The sequence below is a fragment of the Notolepis coatsorum genome, assembly GCF_963971535.1.
Source record: "Notolepis coatsorum genome assembly, chromosome: 12".
Lineage (NCBI taxonomy): Eukaryota > Metazoa > Chordata > Actinopteri > Aulopiformes > Paralepididae > Notolepis > Notolepis coatsorum.
In genome coordinates this window covers 73,917,305-73,930,834 of record NC_140176.1, presented here as the reverse complement: position 1 = coordinate 73,930,834, position 13,530 = coordinate 73,917,305, and the positions used below count along the sequence as shown (strand labels likewise).

Below are 13,530 nucleotides of genomic sequence, written 5' to 3'. Positions count from 1 at the left end.
CCTGAGGTCAGATGGTATCCAAATGGTTTATTCCAATTTCCGATCGCCATTCGAAAAAATCGCTCATTTGATTGATCCATCGTGTATACAGTAAAACACATATTCGCCGCGGCACCAAGGCTCCAGAATGAACTCTGGTAGACCCCGGTTACACCAGTGAGAAGTAAAATGTGGAGTCAGAAATCCTTTCTCCCATTCACTTTCATTGAGTCCAATCCAAAAGGGTGATTTATAAAAATAAATCTCAATTTGGTCAGTATTGTCATTTGGACAAGCAAATCCATTACTTTAAGTTGTGGGCAAGAAAGACAAGTCTGTCCACAAATCTGAGGTAGAACATGAACACGAACTGTATAACAATAAAAACTTGGCATATAACTGGCATTCATAAAAAAAATATAATAATAAAAAAGAATATTGACCACGTTTCATATTTATATAGAGGAAAAATATATCGCAATAATTATTGTTATTGTTTTATTGCCCAGCCCTAACTCAGAGATGATCTCATCGCTGCAGAAAGTACATTTCAAGTTCAAGTTTCAAGTTTTTTTTATTAGTTGTCATACAGAAGTACAGAATACTTTTATACAAAATGCTTCTTTCTGTTTCGCTCCAGAGACTGTGCTAGGCAAAGATAGATAATAAAATAAGTATAGCAAGTATAAAATAGAAGTCAAGTACGTGGACAAAAATGTTCAGTATATGTATACTATATACATACAATGCTCTATGTAGAGTAGAAGTAACTGAGTTACCATACAATATACTATACAGTGCAAAGCAGAAGTGGGATGAGGTACAATTTAGGTACAATATAATTTACAGTAAGGTGTAATGAGGTATGGGTTGTAGTGAAAATCCTTTACCGATAAATATAAAGTGTGCTTAGGTGTACTAAAGTGGTTAAAGTGGGTGCTGCAGTGAGTTGTATGTTTAAAGTGAGTGTGTGCGTGTGGATGTGTGTGCTGTGAGTGCATCTGATGGTTGTTGTATAGTGTTATTGTTCGTTGAGCATCCTGATGGCCTGGGGATAGAAGCTTCTTCTGAGTCTCTCTGTGCTTGCCATGAGACTCCGGTATCGCTTGCCTGATCGCAGCAGTTCAAAGAGGCAGTTGTTTGGGTGGCTGGAGTCTTTGATAATTCTCTTAGCCTTGCCCATGCACCGCTTGTTGTAAATGCCCTGGAGAGTGGGAGTGGATCATTTATATACATCTATTTAAATTTGGACTAGGCACAGCAGCACAATAAATACCACCATCTAACCTCTGTCTCATCTCATCTCTTTCCTTACAGCGGAAGAAGTGGACGTGCTCAAAGTATTAGAATTTCACAATGCCCCCGAAGGAGTGAGGAAAACAACAGGATTTTGCGCAAACCGAAGAGGATCGACCCCGGACACAGCCTACCGAGTAACCAAGCAGGCCCAGATCAGTGCCCCCACCAAGCAGTTCTTCCCAGGTGAGATAAACCCCCACCCCAAGTCTTTTCATCCCTCCTCTATCGCTATTCTCTCTCTTCCTCCTCCTCGGGGCGCAGGCTGCGTAAATGTGGCCTGTTGTGGCGCTCGCCAAGTCCGTCAGATTATGTCTTGATGTTTTTTTTTAGCTTCCACTGAGTGATGTGATCTGAGTCTCTGCCGGAGGGACAGCTTGGCTGACTAGTGAGAAGAGTGCAGATACTGGGTGTCACTGTGGCTGAAGCCTGCATGTGTGAATGCCGTTTGGTGGATGATTTGATCTAAATGTGAATTCCGTTTGGTGGATGATTTGATCTAAATGTGAATGCTATTTGGTGGATGATTTGATCTAATATGTATGAATGCTGTTTGGTGGATCATTTGATCTAATATATGTGAATGCTGTTTGGTGGTTGATTTGATCTAACATACTGTATTAATGCTGTTTGGTGGGTGATTTGATCTAAATGTGTGAATGCTGTTTGGTGGATGATTTGATCTAAATGTGTGAATGCTGTTTGGTGGATGATTTGATCTAAATGTGAATGCTGTTTGGTGGATGATTTGATCTAAATGTGTGAATGCTGTTTGGTGGATGATTTGATCTAAATGTGAATGCTGTTTGGTGGATGATTTGATCTAAATGTGAATGCTGTTTGGTGGATGATTTGATCTAAATGTGAATGCTGTTTGGTGGATGATTTGATCTAACATGTGTGAATGCTGTTTGGTGGATGATTTGATCTAATATGTGTGAATGCCGTTTGGTGGATGATTTGATCTAAATGTGAATGCTGTTTGGTGGATGATTTGATCTAAATGTGAATGCTGTTTGGTGGATGATTTGATCTAAATGTGAATGCTGTTTGGTGGATGATTTGATCTAAATGTGAATGCTGTTTGGTGGATGATTTGATCTAACATGTGTGAATGCCGTTTGGTGGATGATTTGATCTAATATGTGTGAATGCCGTTTGGTGGATGATTTGATCTAATATGTGTGAATGCCGTTTGGTGGATGATTTGATCTAATATGTGTGAATGCTGTTTGGTGGATGATTTGATCTAACATGTATGAATGCTATTTGGTGGATGATTTGATTTAACATGTATGAATGCCGTTTGGCGGATGACAATTTTATCTGAAGTGCCTCGCTGCACTTGATTGATTGAAAATTGTAACAGATTGCAGAATGGGTACAATACAGTACAGCTCAATACACACAATTGTTAAGGGGATGCAGACCAGAGAAAGACTTTCGTCTTGTTTACATCAGGGTCCCCCATTTTCAATTAATCATAACATATATGACATACATGACATACAGATAGACAGTACTGCTACATGATACATCTATACATTCATAACACTGTGTATACTGTGTGTTGACCGATATACAGTATCAGTGCATCTGGTAAAGATCAGTGCATCTTTACCAACTTAACTTGAACCTCACCAGATGGTCTGTTACACAGAACCATCTGTGTATACTGTGAGTGTGTCCATTTCTAGCATGGATAGACCCAGTGCAAACCTTGACAATACAGTGCCATGCTCTACCCATTGAGTTACATAGGACAACTTAGTGTTTGTTCAGTGATTTGAAATTATTCTACAAGCCAAACTAGGCTGAATATTGGGAACTTACTGGCACAACCAGCTGAATGCTGCCAGAATCTGGTTAGGGCTTACTAGCCACTATGGCAGCTAACCGTAACCAACTATTATGTAAGGGTATTTTTTGTCCCAAAATCTATATAGCTGGTAAAACAGTGAACATGTCTGTCATTTGGAATAATCCACAAGACATTGTGGCCATTTCATGTATTTTAATATTTATTAGATTATAATGTCTTAATTTCTTCCTGATGGAGGATACTGTGCAGAACAGAACACTCTTAAAAGTTTGCTGTTCATTTGATTTCTTTAGGGGTTCATTTTTGGTATTTGAAAAAAGAATGATTATGGCTGATTTGATTTGAGAGGTTCAAGGGCTACAGTATAATGGAGGTATACTGATGCCCACTTGTCTAATGACCTATAGGTCAATTACTAATCAGGATGCATCCATATGTGTGTGTGTGTGTGTGTGTGTGTGTGTGTGTGTGTGTGTGTGTGTGTGTGTGTGTGTGTGTGTGTGTGTGTGTGTGTGTGTGTGTGTGTGTGTGTGTGTGTGTGTGTGTGTGTGTGTGTGTGTGTGTGTGTGTGTGTGTGTGTGTGTGTGTGTGTGTGTGTGTGTGTGTGTGTGTGTGTGTTATTTTAAGGCTGATAATACCAATATATCCCACCTGTATCGGCCAATGTCAATTGTTGTAATACTTTAAGTCCAAAATGCAGGTACAAAACAGGTTGATCATCTCAGACAGCCCTGCAGGCCTGCGGACAGTGAAGCAACGAGTGTAGGGGAATTACAACAATTGTGTAACAAATAAATTACACAACCATGTCAGCTGAAGGATAAATTAACAAATATCCTCGTAGTTTTATTCAGTTTTACAGTACACGGGCCACAGAAAAGGCCCTGTCTACAATCAGCCATCAAAATCAGTCCGTTCCTGGTTGTGATTTTTAAAGCCCAAATCGGCCGATATTGATTTTGTCCAGATATATCAGTGCATCTTTACCAACAATAACTTGAACCTCACCAGCTGCTCTGTTACACAGAACCATCTGGGAAGTCGTCCTTTGAAACTGTTTGGAATAGGGCCGGTCCTTGGCAGAGTATCTTTGCCCGTAGCCTCAAGTGGTTCCTCAAAGGACGCTGATTGGTCACAAAAACACATGACTTTCAGCTCCCTATATACATACCATGTAAAATCAATATCAAGGTTTAAATGAGATCATTACTATGGTATTACTGTTGGCCTGACACACGGTGCTCATGTGAATATCAGTTCACACGTGGACGTGTCCTCAGCTTGTCCCCCTGACCCCTGACCCTGTGGTGTTTCTCCCTGTCTGTCCCGTGGGTGTGTCCAGACGGCGTGTTCCCTGAGGACTTCTCCATCCTGACCACGCTGCGTCCCAAGGCCGGCCTGCAGTCCTTCCTGCTGTCCATCTACAGCGAGCAGGGTGTCCAGCAGCTGGGCATGGAGCTGGGCCGCTCGCCCGTCTTCCTGTACGAGGACCAGAACGGCAAGCCAGCGCCCGAGGACTACCCCCTGTTCCACACCCTCAACCTGGCGGACGGGAAGTAAGTCTGGTTACACTCACTCACTCACTCACTCACTCACTCACTCACTCACTCACTCACTCACTCACTCACTCACTCACTCACTCACTCACTCACTCACTCACTCACTCACTCACTCACTCACTCACTCACTCACTCACTCACCCACCCACTCACTCACTCACTCACTCACTCACTCACTCACTCACTCACTCACTCACTCACTCACTCACTCACTCACTCACTCACTCACTCACTCACTCACTCACTCACTCACTCACTCAGCCACTCACTCACTCACTCACTCACTCACTCACTCACTCACTCACTCACTCACTCACTCACTCACTCACTCACTCACTCACTCACTCACTCACTCACTCACTCACTCACTCACATATATATAAAGTTGTCCTATCCAACCTATCAGTAAATAATCAAGAATGCATGTTCTGTCCATCTGCAAATAAACTGCAATTTCTGTTTACATTTCGAGCCCCACTGTTAGATAGAGAGGGAGGGGCGGTGGTGGGGGGATGGGAGACTGGGGTCAAAGTTGAAAATGGATTAGGATTGTTTATATCTCCTCAAGTCAAACTGAGGCCAACATCTCTCACAGCTTTCGGCTCCTTCCAGAGAATCTCTCTGTGCACAATGACTGTCACCAAGTTACTGTAGAGACCATTTATAATCCTCTGGCGGTCATGGTTATCATTGTGTGTCCACTTGTGTCTTCTGTCTTGTGGGTTTGTGGTCCGAATTACATTCAGTCAACGTTGAGATACAGTGTTTAAAAAAAAACGCAATTATGAGAATTATGAGTCCTCTCCGCCTTTTGATAAGAAAACAAGGCCGGTCAGATCTTCCCCTCAGTGCGCTGCAGGAGCCCATCACAAGATTATCCTTCCCCACAGGGGGTTTCCCAGCCAGCAGTGCAGGGGCGCAGGGACGGGTCAGAAAGTGAGAGACAGTGGATTATCGGGGCACAGCAGGGATTGCTGTGGGCAACCTGACCTTAGCCGTGAACTCTCTGCCTCTGTTATTTTAAAGAGGGGTGGGGGTTGGTGGAGGGAAGGAGAGGAGTGGAGGGGGGGGGACGCACGCGCATTGGGTGGGGGGGGCTTGGGCGGGGGGCTTGGGAGGTGTAACACAAAACTTCCTTATTAACCCTCTAGATTACCTCCCCCAATCAGATGCTACATAGAGAGTAATCTTAGCCTTTTTAGCAGAGGCCCGGTTATCCACTCCCGGGTTTGAAAATCCCAGAATTCCCACTCGAAGCTGGGGCTTAGCCGACATGAGCCTCGTGGCAGAGAGTAAACAAACACAGAGAGGATGCTGGGAATTTGCAAATATTATATATATTTTTTGAGCTTTTTTTATGCTGTCTTTGAATGTTATAACTTAAAAAAATAATAAAATTACCTTGTGTTGTGTAATGTGTGTGTTATGTGAGTGCAGTTTATTTATTATAATTTTGTATTGATTTTTTTTAGCTCAAAAGGGAAGTCATAACCAGTTAATTGGATGTTCTGGAACTAAACCTATAATAATAATAATAATAATAATAATAATAATAATAATAATAATAATAATAATAATAATAATAATAATAATAATAATAATAATAATAATAATAATAATAATAATAATAATAATAATAATAATAATAATAATAATAATAATAATAATAATAATAATAATAATAATAATAATAAGAGGATATGGAATGTAGTGAAAGAGTTTTGACTTTGTAAATGTTACACATACCTGTGTATGCAGTTGGCCACCTGTAAACACCACTGCATCTCCATCTCTGGGTTGCAACACTGGGAAGGGGAGTTACCCTCCTAGCCTACTTATTTAGCATCGTCCCTGTCGGGCACCTTGGTCCACTGGGCAGTTTTATGACCCACTGTCTAAAGAGCAATATTCTCTGTAGAGGATTTTTTTAGCGTTTAAGAAGGCCTGGAAGCATTCCAAATCCCGGCCTCGTCCAAAATCCTGGACTGGCTACAGCTAATGCTGCATGTGTACAGTCTCCTCGGAGGTAGATACCGCTACAGGGAAACACACGCTATGCTCCAACAGAGAGACACGTATGACTACATTGCTGATGTGAAAAATATCTTTATTTGGGGAAAGAACGGAAGAGTTTTGTGGAATGTATACTATTATATACTTTAATATTTATTATTATAATCACTCATACATTAAAAATAAGTAACACAATGTTTTTTTTTGCGTTAGTATTTGCAATTTGTCCATCTTAATCATTATTCTCAGGCCTTTTTCATACACAGTAGGCCCTGCATTGGCTCCCTTTGCCATGCGCCCAGTAATCCCTCCTGTTGTAATGCTGAAACCGAGAGAGAGTTGCACGTTTATTTGCCACGACTAAGCCCCATTGCTACTCCTGGAATGTCCCCATATCACACAGAATATCTGTGCTCGGTGGACTTGAACATTTCCCAGTCTTAACGTCATAGAAACAAGAATGATCAAACCCCAGTACACAGACATCTTAGGGGGATATGAAGGGCTTCAAAGCAAAATTCTAGAGGCTATCCATTTTCTTTTTAAGGGGGGGAGCTGTTACTTGATTTTCAATTCTCAAAGTGACGATATTACTATGCAATCTAAAATGCTACAATTCCGTAAGAAATAACTGCAGTTAGCTAATAGTTTAATTAATAATCCATTGTGAGTATCTTTGTCATGCCACCTGTAATTTCGTCAGACAGTGTATATGTCACTTTTGAGCAAAACTCTTATTATATGCCCTATTTTCTCTTGTTGCTCGCGCCAATATTGAGCTCCAGTGGAGTGCCGGGTCTTCTTCCTCCTCCACCTGAGAACAATGTTTTGACTGTGGGCCTCCTGCTCGGGCCAAGCCCGGCCTTTTCCTGAATCCTGACACACACTTTCCACAATGTTCACCGTGTCTGTCATGCCGGGTAACCCAGAAGGAGGATTAAGTTTGGAGTTTAATGAGTGTAATCCTGTGTTAAACAGGGCCAGAGTGTGGGGGCAAGAATGTGGTCCACTGCCGCCCGGTATGCGATAGCCCCCTTCTAAGTTGCAGTGGCGAATTGGTCCCGAAGGGGGCTTCTCGACGGGCCAGATGTACGATGATTAGGAGGTGTCGGTCTTCACGTGTGACCCCGGTTAACCCTTTTGATTTCTGGGTGGGGTGTCAATCGGAATATTATGATAAGCAAAATTCAGTCCCTTGGGATCCTGATAGCAGTGTTTGCGTTAACGGTTTCCACACGCACGTTCCACAATCACTCAGTGATGCACGGTTTAAGAACTAAACTCTCGCTCGTCAGCGTTTGCCCGTCCAGTGAACGCGGCAGAATGTACTGTGCTCGTTGTGCACTGCCCGCATAAACTGTGTTTATTAAACGGTTAGGAATGGATGATGTTGTTACGTGTGACTTCTCAGAGCTTCATCCTCCTACTAGTAATGCTTGACCCTCATGTATCAATATGTCTGCACATGTAAAAGGTTGAAAGTGGATCATACACAAAATATGCACGTCAATTTGTTCCAACATTCTAATCAAGTTTTAAGTAGAAATTAGTTTGTTCGTGTATATTAAAAAAAATACATACATACAAGATACAAGATCATCTTAAAAAAAGTATTGGTGGAGGTTCTCTGAAATGAAATTAACTGAAATGACTTAGGGGGAGGGGGGGGGGCGGACTTCTTGAACACGTGGGTTCGTTGGAAGAGTAAAATGTATTATTATGATGAAATACATACAACCATGTTCCTTCATCGGGGTTCACTATAGGGTGTCACTTGTGCAGAGAAATCAGATAGGCTTCTTTTTAAAAAAAAAACTTTTTTAAACAACAACAACAACACTGATTCCCTCTACTTGTTGTGTCTTGGTCCAGGTGGCACCGCGTGGCCATCAGTGTGGAGAAGCAGACGGTCACCATCATCGTGGACTGCAAGAAGAAGATCACCAAGCCCCTCCTGAGGAGCGATGGCGCCACCATCGACACCGAAGGCATCACCGTGTTCGGCACCAGGCTCTTGGATGAGGAGGTCTTCCAGGTAACGTTGGACCCTCAAAATAGAATTAACCTTCCAGATTGTGTGAGCGTCGTGGGTGACGGATATCACGTGTTGCTGATATACAGTTATAGCCACCATAGGCCTACTCAGTAAGTTGTAGTAGGATTTGCGTATTTGGCTTTATTGAGATATTCTGTGTTGAAAACCAATGTTCAGTTTCAACAGAGAAGTTCAGATGTTCAGATACATACAAAAATAATACACAGTCATTGCTTCGATACAGATCGTTGTTCCCAGAGCAAAATAAGTGATTTAATGAGTCTGAAAGAGATTTGAAGTGGAGACTTTTAGCAGTCTGAGTCACACGAGAGTAAAAGTTCCACTGTTGCATTGACTGCATCATGATTGACTGGTAATCTCTTCCAAGGAAGCTCCCAGCTCCCAGCTCCCAGCTCCCAGCTCCCAGCTCCCAGCACAAAGCCATAAAATGTGAAATGGGCTATATCTCTTAAGAGGTAACAATTCACCTATCTCAATACCCTGCCCTCTTTTCTCGATCCTCCAATCCCAATGGTCGCTTTGTTTGTTTGTCTGAGGTACTTTCTTTGTTTGTCCGAGGGAGGCAACAGTTTGCGATTGGAGGATCAAGAAAAGGGGACGGAGCTTGAGATAGATCAATTCTAAAGACTGTTAATGACAGTGTTATGTGTGGACTGGACTACAAAGGAGAAAGGTATTTTTATTTAACTTAAATTAGACTTAATGAGAACAAAGAAGATCCTTGGACACAAAATCTGTGAACAACCTCTCACACTCCACCACCAATTGCCCATCTTGACTTTATAAGTGATGCACAGATTTGCACAACTTTTCCCTGTTTGACAAAGTTGGTTTTACAGTAGCTGTTCTGTGAAAAAGCGCTTCAATGAAAGAGGAGCAGGATTGCGTATATATCCCCAGTCATGCCTTGCCAGACACCCTTTGATGTCGCTGAAGAAGAATGTGAAGGTAATAGAAACCAGTGGCCTGAACTGTGGGCTCCGAGATGTTCCTGGCACACTTGACCTTCACGAGGAACCTTCATATATCTGAAGTATTGTGTGTGTGGTCAGTTGGCGCTGTGGTGTACTGTAGCTTGACAACGGCATACGGCAGCGCAGAAGCCGCCAAGGAATCTCATTCATCATCGGCATCAAGTACCATAGTTCTTTATTTTTACATTGAACTCTGATAATACATTGTTTGAGAATTATATTTCATAATCATGTATTCATCGTGGTTTACACTTCCTGTCTATATATTCCTTTATATTATTGAATTGGCTACTAGCATTCTGTTGCAGTGGTTTGGGAAGAGTAGAGGTGGCGTATGTAAAGGCCGCTAGTGGACCGAATGGATACGGTACATGCTTAGACAGGTTTCAAAGGAGGCTTAAACCCCTACACTTTTACCCTGCTCCTCTCCAAAGTGCCTCACTAAGCCCTCCGTGTATTTCATGTATTCCTATATGGACCATTTGATCATCCCATCCCTTTACCACCTTTCCCGATCTCCAAAATGTCAACATGCCCACGAAGGCCGTCCGCAACCGGCGGCCCCTTCATGGTGTTTAGAGTTTACCCTGTTGAACGCTTCATGTGGCTTGTGGCAAACCTCTGACCAGTCACAGGCCCTTTGCTGGAGGCTCTCTTTAACTTGTAATTAGAGACACTTAGAGCCTCCGGAGCCTCTTGTTCTTGGGCGCTGCAGCCTGCTGTTATGGCTTCAATTCACAGGTTAGGGGTTCAGAGAGAGAGAGAGAGAGAGAGAGGGAGAGAGAGGGAGAGAGAGAGGGAGAGCGAGGAGAGCGAGAGAGCGAGAGCAAGAGAGAGAGAGAGAGAGAGAGAGAGGGAGAGAGGGAGAGAGAGAGCGAGAGAGCAAGAGAGCGAGAGCAAGAGAGAGAGAGAGAGAGAGAGAGAGAGAGAGAGAGAGAGAGAGAGAGAGAGAGAGAGAGAGAGAGAGAGACACACACACAACTGGTCTCGTTGGAATGCTTCCTTATGCTGGTATTTTAATGGGTGGGTTTACTGGTGCCTTGACCTCAAATAGATTTTTTGGAAAAGGAGACACAAGGTTAGATTACGGTGAATGTCATTTAACATTAGCTTGTACTTGACACTGTGATGAACTTGCATTACCCTCCGTGCCAAACACAAGCTGTTGCATGGTATTTCTTGTGGTGCCCACATGAACACTCTAATGTTATATATTATAATATAATATAATTTGATACATTCACTTCTCTCTCTCAAGGAGAGAATTAGCCGCCCTGGCACAGAAGAGCCTCTCTTAAAAATAAAACACTAGCGCCAATTAACTTTCCTGCGGGTAAACATCTGGTGTTGGCGCCATTGTTTCTGCTTTGAACACACCGGTGCCCCATGCATTCTGCACTGTGTGAATTACAACTCGATTGTCACTGCTGACATTCTTGTTGTGGTCAGACTGTAGGACATTGACCCACGTCTCTCTCTCTCAATTGCCCCCCTGTTTCCCCTCTCCTTCGCCAGCGCTTCCAGCGCGTCAACCCTGTTGGTTCAGTTTATAACTCCAGACATTCTGGGTTTCGTGCTCTTTTTGTTTTGGAGTGTCTCCTTTGTGGACCGTGTTGTTTGTTCTACTTCTCATGTGTGTTGCCTCTCTGCTCTAACAAGACACAGTTCAGCCAGGGGGGGATAGCTACTGCTGACATGGTGTCCAGAAGGTGTCAATGACAATGGCTGAATTGTCACACCGTGTTCTGGGGGGGGGAAGGGGGGGGTCTCAAAGGTCACACACCGTGGATACAGAACGGAGGGCTGTGTTTGCTTGTGACCAGAGTGCTGTTTTTTTTTTATTATCGTCGGCTGAAGAATGACCAGTCATTCTTCTGGTGCCATGCTTTGACTGATTGCTGATCCGGCTGCCTCCGAGTCATCAGAGTGTTTCCAGTGTTGCTATGTCATCGCCACGGTGACCTGGGGGAGCTGGGGACCGACGATATCTCGGAAGGCAGATTATTGTTTTGTATGTTAGTATAGCGTGAGGACTGGGCAGTAAATCAATATTAGTAATTAAGTTGTAAGTAAGGTAAGGGTGACATTTTGGATGTATTTTCTACATACATAATTATACATTTTATATACATAATTAAGTTGTGACGAGGAAGCTGTTTTGTAGTTTTCTTTTTTTTTATCTATTTCTAATCCATTTTTGAATCTGTGAAACCCTGGTCTCTGCAGGCTTCAGTCAGACGTTTAAAATTGTCTGGGGCATGTTTTATAACATACAGAGTACCGACTGATTCGTTATGCAGACGATCTAATGGTGTTCCGTCTGTGAAGGTCATAGCGGCAAGAGTCGAGTCTTGATGACATGACATTTATTGCCATTTAGATTTTTGAGGTTATGGACCGAGAAATATGAGAGGCTTTTAAAATTCTTCCAACATGCTGCTCAGTAGTTTTGTCTTTTTAGCCTATAATTTCAATTAACGACTAAGATTAAGTTCTTTGTGTCAACACACTACTTGTCACTTTCAACTATAAAGCCTCTCAGTGCAAATGTATTGCAAAGCAGCTTTCTTCCTCGCTTCCTTCATATCCCCTGCCAGTGTTGATTAAATGTATGACAGGGCACTGAAGCAGGGCACTTGTAGGAAAAATAGTGGCCCCAGTCAGGAGTTGGGCACTGGACAGTTTTTTTTTTTTTTTTTTAAATGAGAGCCATAACATGAGAGCCATGAGGCTGCTAACAGGCCTGGCTCTGTGTTGGTGAGAGAGAGATAGAGAGAGAGAGAGAGAGAGAGAGAGAGAGAGAGAGAGAGAGAGAGAGAGAGAGAGAGAGAGAGAGAGAGAGAGAGAGAGAGAGAGAGAGAGAGAGAGAGAGGAGAGAGAGAGAGATGAGAGAGAGAGAGAGAGAGAGAGAGAGAGAGAGAGAGAGTAGAGAACAGACAGACAGACAGAGACGACAGACAGAAAGAGAGAGAGAGAGAGAGAGAGAGAGAGAGAGAGAGAGAGAGAGAGAGAGAGAAGAGAGAAGAGAGAGAGAGAGAGAGAGAGGAGAGAGAGAGAGAGAGAGAGAGAGGAGAGAGCATTTGGAACAGGCCCCCAGTCTGTTCTCTGTCCTGGGCTCATAGGTGGATATCCAGAGGGCCCTGGTGCATTCTGGGACATACAGTACACGGGAAGGAAACAAGGTTCATTCTTGGGTGAAACAGGGTTTGGGGGTTAATTCACTTTCAATTCAGTCGATTCTAAAATGTGAACATATAGTTGGTTTGCTAATGGTGTAGTATTCATTTTTAATTATTTGTATGTGTCGACCTTCTCATCTTTTGAAGAAAATTCACCTCCCTGACATTGATTAAATTGAGCAAATAGAGTTCACTAACCACTAACTTTGGTCGGAAATTACATTTTGAAAAAATAAAAGAATTAGCTAAATGGCCACCACTGGGTAAATGGTACACGGTTCTGGAACTGTGATTATCAAGATCTTTATCATACATCTTTTAAACTTGGTCATTATTCAGTAGCAACTCATTTTCTCACCTATTGTAGATGTGGGGAATGTAAAGGCCTCGTCTTTCTCACCTCTGACCTTATTTCCATATGTTGAAACCAAACGACAGATCACATAAATACATCCATACATTTTATTTGTAGAATGGCTTCTTATGGTTCCTCGACAGTATGGCCCAAGGTCTGTGGTGTCCTGGGCAGTATGGCCCAGAGGTCTGTGGTGTCCTGGGCAGGGCCCTGCTCACAAGTAGCAGCTCTGTGGATGAATGAGAGTCTTTCATGGCCCCTTCAGACACTTCTCCCTCATCTACTCCCCTACTGACG

The 13,530-nt window shown here is 42.8% G+C and overlaps 1 protein-coding gene across 1 annotated transcript in view; it reads left to right on the top strand.

The window, feature by feature from the left end:
* Positions 1 to 13,530, top strand: part of col11a1a (collagen, type XI, alpha 1a) — a 118,384-nt gene that overhangs the window by 8,792 nt on the left and 96,062 nt on the right. Inside the window, 3 exon segments of the mRNA XM_084325885.1 lie at positions 1,297 to 1,461; positions 4,440 to 4,653; positions 8,542 to 8,704. Coding sequence (XP_084182011.1) covers positions 1,297 to 1,461; positions 4,440 to 4,653; positions 8,542 to 8,704 — 542 coding nt within the window.